This window comes from Triticum dicoccoides, chromosome 3A (genome assembly GCF_002162155.2).
Source record: "Triticum dicoccoides isolate Atlit2015 ecotype Zavitan chromosome 3A, WEW_v2.0, whole genome shotgun sequence".
In the NCBI taxonomy this organism is placed as follows: domain Eukaryota; kingdom Viridiplantae; phylum Streptophyta; class Magnoliopsida; order Poales; family Poaceae; genus Triticum; species Triticum dicoccoides.
This window is the reverse complement of record NC_041384.1, coordinates 55,365,245-55,383,808: the sequence shown is the minus strand read 5'-3', so window position 1 is coordinate 55,383,808 and position 18,564 is coordinate 55,365,245. Positions and strand designations below refer to the sequence as shown.

At 43.0% G+C, this 18,564-nt stretch overlaps 1 protein-coding gene and 1 pseudogene across 1 annotated transcript; one reads left to right on the top strand and one right to left on the bottom strand.

Moving 5' to 3' along the window:
• Positions 1 to 8,272: 8,272 nt before the first annotated feature.
• On the bottom strand, positions 8,273 to 13,607 carry LOC119271199 (protein trichome birefringence-like 18). Its single transcript, XM_037553115.1, has 4 exons — positions 13,517 to 13,607; positions 13,267 to 13,405; positions 12,823 to 13,100; positions 8,273 to 9,286 (listed from the first exon to the last, which is right to left on the bottom strand). The coding sequence occupies exons 2-4, from the start codon at positions 13,382 to 13,384 to the stop codon at positions 8,510 to 8,512; spliced, it is 1,173 nt and encodes a 390-aa protein (XP_037409012.1). The 5' UTR covers positions 13,385 to 13,405; positions 13,517 to 13,607; the 3' UTR covers positions 8,273 to 8,509.
• Positions 13,608 to 15,623: 2,016 nt separating this feature from the next.
• The window catches only part of LOC119271915, a 12,373-nt pseudogene continuing 9,432 nt past the window's right edge, over positions 15,624 to 18,564 (top strand).

Below are 18,564 nucleotides of genomic sequence, written 5' to 3'. Positions count from 1 at the left end.
AGGAAAAACGAACAAAAACACGAAGACAAAAAGGTTGAACCGAATGGAAAATCAGGAAAAAAAAGGTGGGGCAATCGAGCATGGGCCTCTCTTGGACAAGAAGATAAGAGGGAAACTAAAGACACATGTACAGAAACCAACTGATCTCAAAAATAAAATGTACATAAACCAATTGTTCAATTCAAAATTGCTTCACGGCAAAGGCGTTTCGGAAACTCATTCTCAATCACTCTGAGTGGTGGCCGTGTCAAATGGTGGTGGTTTGTTTGGGTCAACATCGGTATTGTGATGATTTTTCTTCCATTTTCTTTGTGTTTTTCTGTGATTTTGGTATAGTTTTCTTTATAAACCAAGCAACGATATATTTATTTTTTTTCTATCTATATGAAATGTGCATGAACACCATGCCCTCAGATGAAGTTCTGTAAAAGATAATTCTGGTTGTAGTGCATCTTCTTCCACATTGACACCACACAAGAAGGCAATTGAATGCCTTCCTCCTCTCTCCTCTTTTTTTTTGGGCAAAATTCCTCCTCCCTCTTCGATGTTCTCTAAACTCAACCTTTTGCGTTGATCTACCGTCCCACCGGCAAGGACGTGCTCTGACTTCCTCTTCTTCTGATTACACATATCCATAAATGTGTGCATGCATGTGTACGCAAAAGCTATTCCGATGTGTGTATATAGTTAGGCCCTATTCAGGACGAAGGAATTTTACGGGAATTGTAGTGGGTTTTTTCCTTTGGATTTTTTTCTTTAGAGACGTACGGCACGAAGGAAACTGCCTAGGCGATTCCTCGGGAAAGGCTTCTTAGCCTACGCTTTTTCACGGGAACTGAAACATGGGGCGGAAGCTCATTTTTCGCATAGGGTCGTGGCAAACTGGTGCAGCGCATGAGTGCGGGATGTGATACGGCTGGTTGCCCTTGATTTTTTTTATCCGGCCGTTAGTGCATTCTCTCATATACAACTATATTGACTTCCTGCGTTCCGATCACCACTTGTTTAAAATTTTCCTCCAATTTCAAGCCTATAGGTTTTCACTTTAGGCTCCACCCTATTCCTACGCACTTTCTATTCCTTTGTTTTGAGCACCTACGTTGCGAACATGGATGTCACGAGACTTAGAATCCTACATGAATTGGAAACATAGGAATCAGCAATAGACGTTGTTTGGTTGCAGCTCAAGAAACACACAAGAATCTTCTACAGATATATGGCGTCATTCGGTTTGAAAGATTGTCATAAGAAAAACATAGGAATGGGGATTCCAGAGGAATACTTCCTTGCATCTGATTTGCAGGAAACGGGTACATGATTTATTTTTGATAACTAAACGGATAAATGAATTCCTTAAGAATGCTACTCATTTTTTGTGTTTTTTAGGAAACTACACATCCACTCAAAGCTCTTCTCTTTTTTTTTGTGTAGGAATGAGGCAATAGAATTGCTTAGGCTGGTCACAATGGGGAGGAACTTAGGAGTAACATCACACACTCCAATACAACTTTGCTTATGTGGCACATATTTAATGAAGAGAGAGGTGCTTGTGGTAACTAGCTAAGTTACCGAAACATCACACACTCCAAGAAATAATGAGTCTATAACCTAATAAATACATCGTTGCATGACACTACATAGATGTTCCTACCCACTATGAAGGTAGTAACATAGTCTAGGGAAGTGTGTAAGTTACTAGCTTATGTTCTTGTCCATTGTGACCAGCCTTAGGATGACAAGTGTTGTCCTATCATATTTCTGTACTACATCTATTTTCTAGTACGTTTTGATTTCCGGCAAACCGAATAAGCCCATAGAGTGGATACGATAGTTGTCATATTCGAAGTAATTTTCCATAGGAATTTTGGATTGTATGACATTGTAGTGTAGGAAAGCATTCCATAGGAATTTTGGAGGATCCATTCCTTTGAACCAAATGAACTCTAGAAGGAAAAATTCATAGGGAATACTACAAAGTTCCTTTGAAAATTCTTTGAACCAAAGGAAAATTCTGAAAATATTTTTGAAATAAACTTGACCTTTCATTGTACTAGTGAGAAAAGTTTCACAAAAGGAAAATTCCTCTTTGACTTGTTTTCAAAAAAGACAAATTTTGGGTCAAAATAGCGTGAATAGTGACCTATAATAGCAAATAAATTTTGTTTTTTTTTTGCTGTGAAGTCAACGTTGGTTCTTTTTTGGTGAAAATGTATATACTAGTGCGCAAGTAAGTCAAGTTTAATCTAAAAATACTTTTGAACTATTTTGACTTTTTGTTTAATTATTTGAAAAAAAAATACTCCATATAGGGTGTATATACATGCGAGAGCCAAACGGTATTTCCCGGCAAGTGCTATCTTATCATATTTTTGTACTACTTACATTTTCTACGTTTGGTTTTCCAGCAAACCGAATGAAGCCCATACTAGAATGGATGCGGTAGTTGTCATATACAAAGGAATTTTGGATCCTATGGCATTGTAGTGTAGGAAAGCATTCCATTGGAATTTTAGAGGATCCATTACTTTGAGCCAAATGAACTCTAAAGGAAAAATTCATATGGAATACAAAATCCCTTTGAAAATTCTTTGAACCAAAGACCCTTTTAGGCTGAGGCGGCCGGAGCCAATCTCATGCGTTTCAACCATCCATCAGCATGCACGCGTGCCAGAATGCCAGTCAATGTTGCATCCTATATGATCTTCCCAATGGCCTTTCAATTGAACCGCCGCTTTATCTTCCCATCGAGCAAAGCCCAAAAATGACGGCAAGCAATAAATCTTCGCAAGTTCCCCATGAACTGAACGGCGCATCAATTGCACTCATATTCCCCATGAAGTCTAAGGCTGGTCATAGTGGGGAGTAACTTAGACTAGTAACATACATATGTTACTAGTCTATGTTACTACCTTCATAGTGGGTAGTGTCATAGGTGTGGTAACATAGTTGCCTTCATTTATTATTTTGTAGACTCATTATGCATTGGAAACCGCTATGTGATGGTAACATATTATGTTACTCTATTTGCCTCTCTCCTCATTAACTACTTGCCACATCACCATTTTTGCTTATGTGGCATCTATGTTACTACCTATGTTACTCCCACTATGACCAGCCTAAGGTGCCTAACCGTGTGTATAAATGCCTTAGTGTCGGTAGTTCAAGACTGCGATATTATCCTTTGGGGAGATCCTCTTTGGACTCGTTTGGTATTATAGTATCATTATCGTCTAGCCGGACACTTGTGATTATGATCACGAGATACCGGCGGATACGAATACGAGTAGATAGAACAAAGCCGGTAATGACGATAACCAGTATACTGATCAAAGTGTTGATCATGGGGATACTGGTAATTACAACTCGGGTTTTGCAACCATATGACAAAGCAAAGGGAATGGTATTCATAAACAAAGGTTCACTCGAGAACTTCATGAATAAGCGGGAGTTGTCAAGGGTGTCCAGATCCAACTTCATGAACAACAGGTTTAACATTTTTCAAATACAAGTTTACCAAATTTTTTAATACATGGTCGACATGTTTTATATACACATTTTAAACATTTTCAAATGCTTGATTAACAATTTTCAAATGCTTGTTTAACATTTTTTGAATACAAGATTAGCATTTTTTAATACATGGCCAATATGTTTTCTATACACATTTTCAACATTTTTTAAATATAAGCTTAACATTTTTTAACACATGGTTAACATTTTTCTATGCACATGTAATATTTTTAAAATGTTTGACTAAGATTTTTCAAATGCAATATTAACATTTTTAAATACATGGTCAACAATTTTTCTATACATATTTAACATTTCCCAAATGTTTGATTAACATTTTTCAAATAGTTGTGCAACATGCTTTTTTTTAATTCTTGATTAACATTTTTATATACATGATAAAAATCATCATTTTTAAATTTTAATACATGATCAACAACTTTTCTATACACGTTCAAAAAATTCCCGATGCTAGATTAACATTTTTCAGATACTTGCTCAATATTTTTCAAATTATTATGTAAAGTGTTTTTTGCAATATATATTAGAAATATTTTAAAGTATAAACAAACGATGAAAGTTAAGCAAAAATCAAAAAGAGAAAACAGAAAAAAAAAACAGAAAAAGAATGTTGTGGCATCCGGTGCTCCTTGGCCGTTCCATCTCAGTCTCCGCTTCCGCGAGGGCTCCTTCCCTCTCGCTGAACGCGAGATAGGGGCGCCCCGGTCTAATTGTCCTAAAGGATTAGGCTCTGGATTAGACGGGCTTTAATCTCGATCTAATTGGTGTAATAGAATTAGACTCCAAATTACACAAGAACACCGCGTGGGACAGTGTCCAACCCAGCCGCTCCCGTGATGTGCCTCCTCGCCAACGCCTGCCCAGTGCACTAGAGGTGAGCACCGCGCCCTTGTCCATCGCCTGCGTATCGTTTAACAGTCCGCCGCTCATATCGGTAAGATGGGGCAGGCCCATAGGCGTAATACAATGAATTCCCACATTAGCATCGTGTAGTTATTTAGCGCCACTCTGTTTCATCCCAGTTCTCTCAGATTCGGCTTGTGTCGGGTTATATATCTTTGCACATTTAATAATTATACAGGTAAATAAAAGTATTGTGTCGCACAATACTTTGGATCGGTTCAGACTTCAGAGGCACATTCGGCGCGAATATTGTTTTTTTCAAAATCAATCCCAACGCGGTGATCCGGTGGCCTGCTTCTGAGAGCGAACGCAAGACCCACGCTCCATGTAAAATGTCACTTTGATGAACGGGTGCATTGAACACCTATATTTTGAATAGTGTGACAACAGTATTTTTGAAGTTTCAAAACTTCCAAAAATAATTCCACATGTTCATATGGATGTATGTTACACATGTGCAAATTTTGATGATGAGATAAGTAACCATGTGAGTTACACATAAATGACAAAACCGTTATTTTGGAAAGATGAGTAGTGCATGTATTATTCACAATTTAGAAATGGCCATTTTGTCATTTTTGTATAGCTCACATGTTTACTTATTTCATCACCAAACTTTACACGTGTAATAGCGATCCATAATTCCATATGATCTTGTAGAATTCTTTTCGGGATTTTTTGAAGTTTTCAGTGTGATTTTTAAACTATTTAAAATAAAGTCCTCCAATGCACCCATGTTCCAAAAATCCACTCTCACCCTCCATCTCTCTAGCTTCTCTTCCATCTTTTTTATGCAGTTAATGCAGCTGTGGTCTTTTGGTCTTTCCAATATTTCATCTTTCCCAAGTTGCACACGATGATCATGCGTATGCATGGGCATCGAGCATTGCGCTAATAAACTCACCACGCGTGCTGGGGTAAATCAATTCCCCAAAAATCGCCGCAGAAGATTGCCCATGGATTCTGCTTCTCTTCGCATGTGCTGTACTTATATATATATACACCCAAAGAGAATAACTACACCGTCCAAAAAGTGCATCCAGACCCTCAAAAAAAAAGTGCATCCAGAAAACAGTCGCTACTCAGATGGCCAACGCAAAGAGAAAGGGAGCCGGCTCTCGCAAGAAGAAAGCAAAGAAGGGAGCCACTGCCAATGGCACTCTAATGACCATGAAGTTGCTGGTGGACACCAAGGCCCAGCGCGTGGTCTACGCCGAGGCCGGCAAGGACGTCGTGGACTACCTCTTCTCCCTCCTCACCTTGCCGCTCGGCACGGTCGCCGGCCTCCTCAACCCGGGCTCCATGCTTGGCAGCGTCGGCAACCTCGACGACTCTTACATGTGCCGCGACGATGCCAAGGCCGCCCTGCGCGCGCCGGCCGGTCGCAAGCTTCTCCAGGTGGCGCCGGCGGGGTCCGGTGATGGCGGCGTGGCGTCTCGTGCTGCCGCGTCTGGATTTATGAAGGAGGTCGTCATGTACACGGTGAGGGACGATCTCAAGGTCGCGCCCGTGTCAGCCATCTCTGGGATCATGCTCCTCAAATCCCTCGGCATCAAGGACATCGGGTCGCTCCAGCAGAAGACCGTGCAGCTTGGCCACGCAGAGGTAACAAATGACTTGTTAATTGTCAAAACTTTTAGCCGAAATTGGATTCGTAGACCGTAGTTCAGATAATGCGGTTGTGTAGTGCTTGGGAATACTGAGGGCGTGGCTGCGATCCAAGACGGTGCTCACCGACGTCTTCCTCGGGAAGAAGAAGAAGCGGAAGGCTGCGGAGGCGTCCCGCCATGAAGCGGTCTCTCGAGTCGTCAGGAGGCGCCGTGCTTGGGCTGGCTCGTGGCGCCCGTGGTACTTGAGCGCCGGGCCATGCTCGGCTTGTGGCACTCGTCGTGCCAGCTGCACGGCCCGCGAACCTGCTGCTGGCCAGTGCAAACAGGGCTGCGTTTAGAATTGGTCCAGTAGCTTCTGGCCATTGACCTCATTGTTGTGAGGATTCTTGCGGAGTTGTGGTGTTACCTCGTGAAGTTTGTATTCCTATTAAAATTCATGTTAGCTTCGGATGAAGAAATGACATGTCACTTCATTCATCGTTACTCGTGTGCTAGAGCATGTCTAGCAAATCCTTATATCATGGTACGGGAAATCACTATATAAGGAAAAACTAAAACCTGTTTTTCTGTACCGTCCGGGGTGCGGCGGAACAGATCCTGCAAAAATTTACCGCAAAATCAAATATTTCCCGTGGTCTCCTTTTTTTTCCTCTCACGCGCGTGCGCGTCTGTCTAAATCCCAAGCGGAACAGATCATCATCAACCATTGCATACATGGTGTAGATTGAATCAGGAAGACTGGAGCGTGACCCTGAGCGAGTCGCCGTACTTGGGGTCGACGGCCCCGGGCAGGTCAGGATGGGAAGCAGCTTGGGCCGCCGCACACCACACATTCCGTTGCCGCACACAATGAACCAGGCGCTGCCGCACACAACGCAGGCTGCCTCGCGCGCGTTGTGAAGCATCGGCCAGAACCGCGACTTCTTGTGCAGCACCACCACCTCTTCAGCGATGCCGACGTACCTCCCGTCCACGAACAGCCGCGGCATCTCGCCGTCCGTCCAAGGAGCAGCACGCGGAGCTCATGCCAGCCCGCCCAAATCAACTAGAATTGCTATGAATCGGGCCTGTCCGGCCGCCAGAAATTAGGCGCGCGGAATCGAGACCGGGACGATGCATCTTGGTCGGGATGGAAACTATTCTGACGGTTGGACCTGAAATTTCCCTCTTGTCAACCATCTTTTTTGTTTAAGGTAGACGACACACAACGATCTCGTGGTAGATCAATCTGTACATTATACTTCATCCTAAATCAATACAACATAGGCACGATGTAGGGTTTTTATCTCCTAGGAGAGCCCAACAAGGTTAAAATCCCTTGTTCATGTTACCATCACATCTAGGCTACTAGTTTGGGAACCCTTATTTGAGATCTGCCGGAATCGATTCTGTCACACGTGTATATGAGTTTTTCTATGAACCTCTTGGTTTGCACAGGTTTGAGAGCTATAGCAGTCTTAGCATAGAATATAAATATTCATTATAAACATGGAAATAAATAATGACATGGTTATTATTGTCTTTAGTGCATATCTCCATCAGGAACAAGTCAAGGGCTTGTTGCACCACAATTGTTTGTCCAATAGTCGCCTTGAAGAAAAAGTGATTGTCATCGGCAAATCTGAGATCCGAGATATCGGGGCCGTTGTGAGCCACTTTAATAGGTGTCAAAATCACTAACATTTGAGGTATTGGGCCGTTGCATATGCATATACATTAGAACATTCCATGCAGGCAAGCCTACAAGATTCAAGTTGGTTCGGTTTATGTCCTCACAACCTCATGTGTAACTGTATATCATTAGACAATTTTTTGTAAAAAATTGTTACTCAATGTTGTTATTTCCTAGCAAATCATGCACAAAATAGAGTCAAAATTACACCTGTGGCAATGTATCAATGCCAAAAGGTGGTCTGTTTTGTAGTATATAGATAAATAGGAGAACAATCTGTCTTCACAAGATTCAAATAAATATAATATATTCGACATACTAAAGGTGATACCCTTGCCGTAGGGAGGGCCACTGTGCTAGTTTTGACGACAAAAATTGTAGTTTTAGACTAGAAAAACACAAATAATCACTTCTTTGCACTAGTTTTATTCTCATGCATGACCGCTAGTGCTCTGATGGTTCCAGAGGATGTTCCAATTTTTTTGGCAATTTATCATATTATATGTCCAACTCCATCAATAATCGTGTCACGCAAAAAGTACAACAACCTTACAAGATACAAATCAACTATCAACCTCTCTTATCAATTGGATTAAATTGGAAAAATCTAAATCACATGCTCAATCATGCCAAAAGATTCTCTACTATACACTCCCCAGGGATGTAGCTATCATTATTTGCGGTAAAACAACATCAAGATGGGCGCTGTCTCAAATGCTATGGGACACATCAGGTCAGCTGATGGCAAATATAACCATCAAGACTTCTTTCTTCACATCTCATTTCCATCCAGTTATCTTCGTATGGTCTCAAATAGCATCTCGTTCCATGTATCTATAGGTCCTGGCATGCACCAATGCAGACAATCCTGAGATGGAGGCCTTCCATCCGGCCCTCTTTGAGTCTTCTTGTTTGGGTCCAGATTTGTGTATGGTCCAGGATGCCCATCAACCCTTAAGGCAAAGGGTTCTGTGATGCTCATCAGTTTCAACTTGGAACCCTGTTTCCCAGAATTCTTGACTACCTTTTTGAAGGCCGCAACTTGTTTTCCATACATTGCATCTATGAATCCATCCTTCACCGCCTTATCCAAGGGCTTATCCTTCCCAGTGCATGATCCACCTACATTCCATGCCCCACGTTCGTAATGGTCTGGAGAGTATGTTCTCAAAATAGCTATACCTTTGAAATTCGGGTTAGTAGCCACAGCAGTTAGGAAAGTCTCAGTGGATGCACCAAAAGCATCAATGTTGTTCATCTGCATCTTTCCTGCTTGAAGAGGCCACCAGCCCTGCCCTCCAACGACCTTGCCATTCAGGATATAGGATGATGGTGTGACAAACCAATGTCCGGAAGAGAGGACAAGCACATCGAAACTTGGAAGCAACTCCATCAAAGTCTTATCCGGGACATCGAGGAAAACCTTATTAAGACCCTCGGGAGCAATTCCCACAGCTTCTTTTGAATTGTGTAATAGCCAAGCTGACCAGATGCGGATGATAGTTGTTGAGGTTGAATTGAAGATCCACTTGCTCATCCTACGATCACTAAGGTTTATTGGGGTGTCCACCTGTTAAAAATGAAATATCACGCTTAAGGATAATAAATCATATATTGTCCCACTCTAACAAATAAGCTACATGTACGCACAATTCTTTACGCTGGTCTTGCCATTTCGGTTATCATAGGGAAAAAACATATGAACAAAAATAAGTATGACATACATAAGGAGGAAATTTGAAGCAACAATGCCTATTCAGAGTTCGGTTTTAATCTTAGTGATAGTAATCATAGAGCTCTTTTAAGATGCTCCCACATTGATATGCCCGTTAACTTTTTATTTTCTGATGGCTAATCTTACTCTTGCCTCTTTGTGGTGTAAGGTGTTGTCAATGATTATGTGGGGGCTAATATGGACTTTTCACTTCAACAAATAAGGGAATAAATTATAGTGCTATTTAATCATGAAGTCAAATAAGGAAAGATTGCAAACAAACAAATATTAAAATGAGAAAAGATAGATAAATTCCAGTTCATGTTATCTTTGTTTACAACCCTTGATTTGTGAGTTTTTTAAATAGATATATTCAGAACATAGGCAATTTAGATAAACTCTATTCTTGACATTAGAAATAGATACACATATATACTATCAATAGGAATAATTAAGTATAAACAATATAATATTTGAATATTTAAGTGGGATTGATGTGATTATATATCATATAATTTTGTTTTCTAAATCCGTGGGATGTCGTAATATGAAGAAATCACACTTCAATATGGACATTCTACTAAACAAATGGTTTGTTGTTTCTAAGAAATGCCCATGAATATATCATATGTGATTTTCTGAATACATAAATTGATTTATTAGTTATCAGCCACGTAATTAATTTATAGAATTATATTTATGACATTAGAAACACATGCAGATATAAATTATCATTTGGTATACTTAAGTACAAAAAATATAATACTTAAACATTGAAGTGGCGTTTGTGTGATTATATATATGTCACATGATTTATATTCTAAGATCATGGGGATGTCATAATATTAAGAAAAAAAATTCATACTTCAAGATGCATATACACATGTATCTCGCAAAAAAACACATGTGTGCATATTTTACTTTAAAGGAACATATATAGTATAAATAAAAGTATATGTTTTGGCAGAGGGGAAACTCTTGTGTTTGTAGAGAGAGAGAGAGAGAGAGAGAGAGAGAGAGAGAGAGAGAGAGAGATCACTAAATTAATCAAGAATATTTGCTCCTTATTTTATTGCTGTACTTATCATATTTGTATGGTCAAAATTGCCCTCACTAATCAACGGCTAGATTAAACTATCCTCTTACCTCTCTTAAATCTTGCCGCAATCGTAAGTCAAGGTTTTCCAAAATGTGACGGTCTTAACTTTGAGAAAATACGAAGAGTTTGAAGCAATTCTAAATAGAAAGGTTGTCTGCATAACCACGCAAGGGCTCATTCATAGGGCAGTTCCAACGCTTGTATCTTAGCATTGCTCTCATAGGTTAAAATTTCACACGGCGTCCTATTTAATGAGGAAAGAGAGAGCAACTTTATCTTAATCTAGATATAGATCTTAGCACCAAATTCAATACATCTCATAACTTTTCTCTCGCAAAAGATATTAAAATGAGGATTGTTTTAGGTACAACATATAGTGCGAGTGAGGCATTTTTGGCTCTCGGCCTCCATGGAGGCCGTTTTTTTGGAAAATTCAAAATTTGAACTTTTTAGTTAAAAAAACTGAAAATGGTTGTACAAGTAAACAAGGATGTTATGTGTATGTGTGTAAAAATTCAGGATGAAATACCTTGAAATGCGACATGTACAAAAAAGACAAATTCATGACCAAGGAGGATGAATAGTATCATGTGTTAAAAAGCCCTAGATTTGTTTTTTGCACAACCCTCATTTCAAAGTATTTCATCTTGAAAATTTACACACTTATGCATTATGCCTCCATGTATATTTTTTCAGCATTTTTTGAAATGTAAAATTATGAATTTTGAATTTTTCAAAAACCGGCCTCCATGGAGCTCGTCCTCCAAAAGGGATTTTCGACTGGGACTACTATATCTAACTATCTATTCCGCTAAACAAATCTAACTAACTGTTTAATGTCATTAAATTTAGCTTTAATATAGTGCATTGGGACTGCCATAAACGGTTCAAGACAAAAACCAAGGTAATCAAGCGGCGATAGAAGCTTGTCTTTCCAATAAAAAGGTGCGGCAAAGGGAACTTTCTATGTGGTGAAACCAGCCCACGGGGATTCAAGTCATAGACGTGGCACTGGTGCTCGCATTTTTCTAAATTAATTTCAGTCTTTCCAGTGATGTTCGTTCTGTGGGAGAAGACGTTTCTGTAGATTAAGGAGGCGCATGTGGTGACTTCATCAATTTTAAGATAATGTGTTGACCCGGGTGAGTGTATATGCGTATATACGAGCGTCTACGTGTATATTGTGTTGAAATGACAAAAGGGAATTCGGGAAATTACTTTGCTTTCCGGGCTCAAGTGCTCAACACAATAACTATCCTGCTACTTATTGGTAGGCTCATTTTGACTTTGTCCCAAATTCTTCCACGTGAAAAATAAAGGACTGCTATTTTCTTATATAAAATATTGATAAGCACGAACAATCATCTACTCCCTTTGTCCCATAATATAAGACTTTTTTCAAGCTAACAGGAGGCAGTATTTCTTTTATAAAGGGGATATTTTTTTTTATAATATGATTATTCCCAGGAATTATAGATCTTGACAAAACGTCCATCCATTATCCGTAAAACAAAGGGAAAACTTTGTTTTTGCCACTCTAGCTTTTGTCTACTTTGCTTATGCCACTCTAGATTTTGACATATCACTTTTGCCACTCTTAGTTTTTGACAATACATCACAAATGTCATTAGTGGCAAAAGCAATAACTTTTCATTTCACTTTTGCCACTCTAGATTTCGACAATGTATCGCAATTGCCACTCTAAAATTATTGCTTTTGCCACGGAATGGCAATTGTGATGTATTGTCAAAAACTAAGAGTGGCAAATGTGAAATGTCAAATTCTAGAGTGGCATAAGTAAAGTGGTCAAAAACTAGAGTGACGAAAACAAAGTTTTCCCTAAAACAAAGGAGCATCAAGTCAGAATGCATCATTTTTAAACAACCTACTTACTCCCTCCGTCCGGTGAAAAGTGTATATATATAAATTTTAGGACAAATTATGGAGTAGAGTAAAAAAAATGTATTGAAAAGGTGCAAGCCACCATCTCTCTTCTCTTTAATTACCCAAATTCAATGAGCTAAGTGCATGTAGAAATTAAAGAAACCATGTATAGAATGTTATTAGTCTTGATTACTGTGTGATGAGAGAGAAACATTTTTTTCTATTTTAAAGTGTATTAGGAAGATAGAAGTGCACTATTTTATGAACAAATTTTAAAGCTAAATGTACACTCTTCATCAAATGGATGGAGTAGACTAATTACGCTGCCAACATCAAACCATCAGTAGTAATAGTACTAGTATATCAAAAAAAAAATTAGTACTAGTATATCAGTGAAGTGTGTGGTCACCTGCCATAGGATGCAAAGGAGAGAGTCCATCTGGTTCTGGGCGATAGAATCCCCAGCGAAAGCAAGTGTCTTGCCCCTCATCATCTTCAGGAACCTCCTCGCATCGAAGCGCGGGAGAGCGCACCGCTCGGGTTTCCATCTCCAGTTCTCATATCCCTTGTCCGGCCGCCCATTCGCCTGGCAGTTCTCCGCGCGTATGATCTGAGGGCAAGAGCTGCTCGTGTACAGCGGCCCAGAAGAATCAGGAACCCACTTCCCACGAAAGATATCACAGCTACCTACACAATGAAGAATGAACGTACATTCAATTTGTGTAATGAACTACCATTGCTGGAGATCATTAGGAAATGACACCGGTGGAGTCCAGTTGAGCACACATCTCATTCGTGTCTGTAAGATGTTGTGCATAGATCAAAGAGGGGAGTGAACTGGCTAACACCTTACCTTGAATATGTGTAGGTCCCAGGGTCAGCAAGAGAGCCACCACGAACATAACGATGGTTGAGAGCCATTGCTGGGCTCCTCCGGCCACGGCGCGAGACTTCTTCCCCGACAAACTCATGGCCACACACACACGCCTGACCTGCAGTTGAGAATCAATGCCGATAAATCATTGAAAGGGCAGTGACAATCATCACTAGAACAATGCTGACACTTGGTAAGCTAAAGCAGCTAGACAGATGTTGGTTCAAACCTTGAGCTCGACACTGCCAGAGGAAGGCGCGAGGAGCTGCTCTGCTTGTGCCCAGGGTAGGAGTTTTATGAGCTACGGAGAGGGGATGGGGGTTCGTAGATGGTCGTGGTGACGACCCGAGAGAGTGCTGGCCCTGTCGAATTTAACCGCGCAAACTCCATTGGAGATTGGATTCAGATTGCAAAACACGCCAATCGTTGGAGTCCGATTGCAAAAGGGGCGTCTAGTCTCGTGCCTATGGGCAGAGCCGTTGACTTGGTGCATTGGCCACGCCGGTGTGTTCATGCCGCTACCATATCCTAGTACTACTAATACACTAGTGGAGTAAAATGGGGTATCTTTTAGTATTTCTTGAACGTGCAAGCCAGGTTGGGAGGCCATGTAGTGACAAGAAGTGTTAGTTGGTGAGTAATCACACGGTCAACTGCTTAAGGCTTCTCTAGATTAACGGAGCCGCCGGAGAATCGGATTCCTTGGGACTTCGCGTGATGGCATCCAACGTAAGTGCAGCCATGTTGTAATGTCAGAGAAGAACATGCTTCGCAAGCCATAATAACCCAATTAACTGCAATGATCTCCAGCTGCATGCATGCATTTGGAGAAAGTAACAATACCAAAATAACCTAGCCACTGTCTTCAAATACGCTTTCGTCCCATTTCATAGATAAAGCACAAACCAAAATACACGGTCAAACGATACAAGGCAGTGAGGAAGTTCTCCTACAAAGTAGATAGAGAGATAATCGGACAACATAAAAGCACACAACTATGTTGCCGAGAAATAGCATTGGAAGGCCTAAATACAATGACACGGTACGCCGTAGGACACCAAACCACCACGACAACACCCCAAACTGGGAAACGGAGCAAAGCGTAGCCGCTACCGAGACCAAGATGGACAAGGGACTTCGCTCGGAATCCTAGCACGGAGAGGAGAACCACAACGACACCCTCAAGAGGAGAGCGACACCCGTGGGCATCGCCGCCAAAGCGCAGAGCTTTCGCTTAGCAGCTCACCCATGCTACCACGAGATGCCCAGGACAACCGTGCCGAACACTGGCCTCCAGATCCAGACTCGGGTGTTGCCACTGCCATCAACAAGGAGCGAGCCTGAGTCATCTGATACTGCACCCCTCACGACCCACGCGGCCAAGAGGCATAGCCACCACGGCCGCCATGCTGTCTGCCGGAGAGCCAACCATGCGGACCGCCATCTAGGGTTGCCGCCCCGGCATCCATGTCTGAGAGACCACCAATCATCCACATAACAGTGCATCAACCATGCGAGGAAGAGTAGAAAGTGCCTCCTTCCACTCCTAGCCTGGCATCAGCCACTGAATCTAGGTTGACGCCTGCATGGTAGGAAGCGCCCACACCTACGTCCCCAGTCAGTCCCGGGGAACACAACCCCGTCACTACCGAAGGCCGCCGCCAAGCAAGCCCCAGACATAGCCCTCGTCCTCAGCCAACGAGCCCGCACGACATCAGATCTGTGGGCTTTGGCTCTGATCTGTCCAACAGCGCAACAGTGTCATGACTTTAGTTGTCAAATTTATTTCAATGTTGGTCTTCGGCTCTGATTTAGTTGTCAACAAAAATATTTCCAAAATATATTCAATGTTGGTCTTGTTTTATGATTTTGTTAGAGAAAACACAAATGTACAAATAGAATGTAAACCAAACTTTTTATTTGAAAATACCTTAGCCATCTATTTATTTATTTGAATGAACTCGGTTAGTAGGGAATAGCATGTGATTGTATGTGATGTGTAAGAGAAAAACACAATAGTCCGAGGGAGGAGGGAGGGAGAGGACTATAATGTGAGTGGTCTTGCACAATAATAATGAAAATGTTGCATGCATGTATATATAGGTAGAAAATCTTCTTTTCCTTTGGTTCTCCGAAAATTGATCCGACGTATAAACTCATCACAAAGTCAAATTTTGGCTAGTCCCTAACGTATTCCGCTTTATATCGATCCGTTGCGTTTCCATGTTGGATTCTACCCCAAAAAATAACAGTTGATCACCACCCATGGGGTTTCGATCCTACGCCAAGTACATAAGCATCGCCCAGTGCCTCGATCTCACTTCTCACCAATCACGATGGAGGCTACACCGACCACGGCCAACACCAACCCACTCGCGTGCCACGGCCTGACGTCGTTCGCCCTGCGCCTCATCAGAGCGCTCTCCTCGACGAGCGCGGCCGGCAACCTCGTCTTCTCGCCGCTGTCCATCTACGCCGCACTCGCGCTCACGTCCGCCGGCGCCCAGGGCATGAATGACTCGCCAGGAGCTGCTCGCCCTCCTTGGCGCCGAGTCCAACGAGGGCATCGCCGAGACCGTCGGCGGTTTGTCGAAGCACGCCCTCGCCGACCGGTCATGGAGGGGCGGGCCGCGCATCTCGTTCGCCTTCGGCGTATGGCACGACGAGACCCGGAAGCTCAACCCCGCCTTCCGCGCCGCCGCCGCCGAGTACTACAAGGCCGAGACCCGCGCCGTCGATTTCCACGGAAAGGTAAGGTCGGTGCATGTGCAGGTGCAGCCACAACTCTCTCTTCAACATTTGTTCATGTTTGGCACACAATCTTATTAAATTTCTAATTGATCACGCTGGCTGCAGCCAGGAGAAGCCGTGAAGCAGATCAACGCGTGGGCGGCGGCGGCGACGGACAACCTCATCGACTCGGTCCTCGCCGACGAGCAAGTGTCCGCTGAGACCGACATCGTCGTGGCCAACGCCATCTACTTCAAGGGCAGGTGGCACGTGCCCTTCCGCGAGGAGAACACTGTGGACGACAAGTTCCACCGCCTCAACGGCAGCACCTTCCATGTCCCCTTCATGCGGGGTTTTGGGCAGCAGTACATCGCGTGCCACAAAGGGTTTAAGGTGCTCAAGCTCCGGTACAAGGAAGTGTTGGTTTTGATCTGATGGCTTAAACAGGCCCGTTAAATCTATTAGTCTAACAGAAGAAAAAAAAAGGATGAAGGGATAACGACAAGTGAAGGGGTCCACGTACCAACGTACGTGAGCCTCGATCAGAACTAACGCGCCTTGATCGGGGGCGCTCAAAAACCAACTCAGGTTTTGGGTCCCCTGTCGCCAGCGCCATATTAAAAGGATACGGGAGAGAGCTGGCCACCTGCGAGATCACAATTCACGTAAGGTTTACTCTTCTCCCGATATTCTCTCACCCCATCCGATCAGGGGGAGTGCTGCAGCGACGGGAAGACCTAAGCCTGCCGCTGCCGCTGTCCCCGGGCAGTGCCGGTGGCGTCTTGAGGGCATCAGGACGTTGAGGAGGACTGCTACCTCGACTACATCACCTCTGCATCACGCCTGCATCAAGCGGGCGATCATGTCCACTGTCGTGACATGTAAAGATTCCCTAAACCTTCTCTGTTCATGCCTTTTTTTGAACCGGGCATTACCCCTTTCCATTACTATGACATAACGGAAATACAAAGTCCAGGTCTTAAGGAAACTGGAAAGGGGAAAGCGGGTTCAAGACACCACTGGGAAACCCACTGCAAGCACTCATCATCGAGCAGCTCACCATGGGGCGAAAACCCAGTGCCATCTAAAACCACCTATCCTAACCAGAGCAAAATAAGAAATCCGGAGGTAACTTCCACACTTAGGGGGGGAACGGCTCACAAGTGAGCATCAGGCAAAGCCCACGCAGGGGCAAAAGCATCAAACGGAACAAGAATCAGGACAATAATATCCACTGAAGATAAGGCAGGAGAAGGCATAGACGATAGCTTCATCCTTCAGTCCATCGCTGATCCAGCTGGGGCTGCACAAATCCTCATCATGGCAGCAGCGTTGGTCTTGAGCATCTTAGCGCCGCGCTCCATCGCCTCTCGATCAGCTCCCGCCATCATACATGCCCAGTAGTTCATGTAGCCACATGCAGAGAAGACCACATCAAAAGGGGATCTCAGTTTTTTGCCTTCGAAACTGGCCCTGTTACGACAAATCCACATGGCCCAGCAGATCACAGCTAGGCCAAAAGTATAAAATCTGACACCATCAGGTAAGAAAGTATAGCACCAAGAGAAATATTGCCATATGTTATCAGGGCACAAATCTGTGCCAAACACACAGCCAACCGTTCTCCAAACCACTCTTGCAACTGGACAGGTGAAGAAGAGATGTTGAGACGTTTCCCTTTTCTGACAGAAGGAACATCTGGGGTTCCCCGCCCATTTGCGTCTTTTCATGACATCTCGTGTCAACACCGCATCTTGAAACAATTGCCAAAGGAAAATTTGGATCTTGAGAGGTAGCTTAGCTTTCCAAATCCATCTATAATCACACCCAGCGAGGCGGCTTTCCAGGTGACTATACATGGATTTGGTGGTAAAGTGCTTGCTTTTTCCAAGTTTCCACACAACCTGGTCTGGTTCATCAGATATCACCCAGGAATTTATCATTTTTTTCACCTCATCCCATTGACTTGCAAGCCGAGGATGTAATCGTCTTCTAAAGAGATCTGGGGACCCCTCGCCCCTGGCTTTGGCCACTGTGATCTCTTGGTTGTTACAGATATCATACAGCTCTGGGAACCTGATTCTCAAAGGGGGGTTTCCCTCAATGTTGTCCATCCACAGCCGAGCCAGGTTGCCAGCTTTTACATTCACCCCCTCCCAGCGAAATAATGTTCCTTAACTTTCATAATAGCTTTCCAGCTCGGAGAGTTGCCAAATTTGCATCGAACCGAGGCAACAGTGTCTCTCTTCAAGTACTTGGCTCGGATAATATCCTGCCAAAGCCCTTGTTGAGTCTCAAGTTTCCACCACCACTTAGTTAGCAGGCTTATATTGTGTCTATATAAGTCCTTCACCCCCAAACCCCCTTTTTTCTTAGACCTACAGATCCTGGTCCATTTGACAAGGTGATAACGTTTCCTGCCGTTGGTTTCTTGCCAGAAGAATTTTGTACGATGTCTGTCGAGTTTGTAGGTCACCATCTTAGGGAGTAGGAACATTGCCATGTAGTAGTACACAATACTGGACAGGGAGGAGTTCAGGAGAATGA

Coding starts and splice junctions, on each gene's coding strand:
- LOC119271199 (XM_037553115.1), bottom strand. CDS start 13,384: ATGAGTTTGTCGGGGAAGAAGTCTCGCGCCGTGGCCGGAGGAGCCCAG. Junction 13,101..13,266: donor GGGACCTACACATATTCAAG/GTAAGGTGTTAG, acceptor TTCATTGTGTAG/GTAGCTGTGATATCTTTCGT. Junction 9,287..12,822: donor TCCTTTGCATCCTATGGCAG/GTGACCACACAC, acceptor CATTTTTAACAG/GTGGACACCCCAATAAACCT.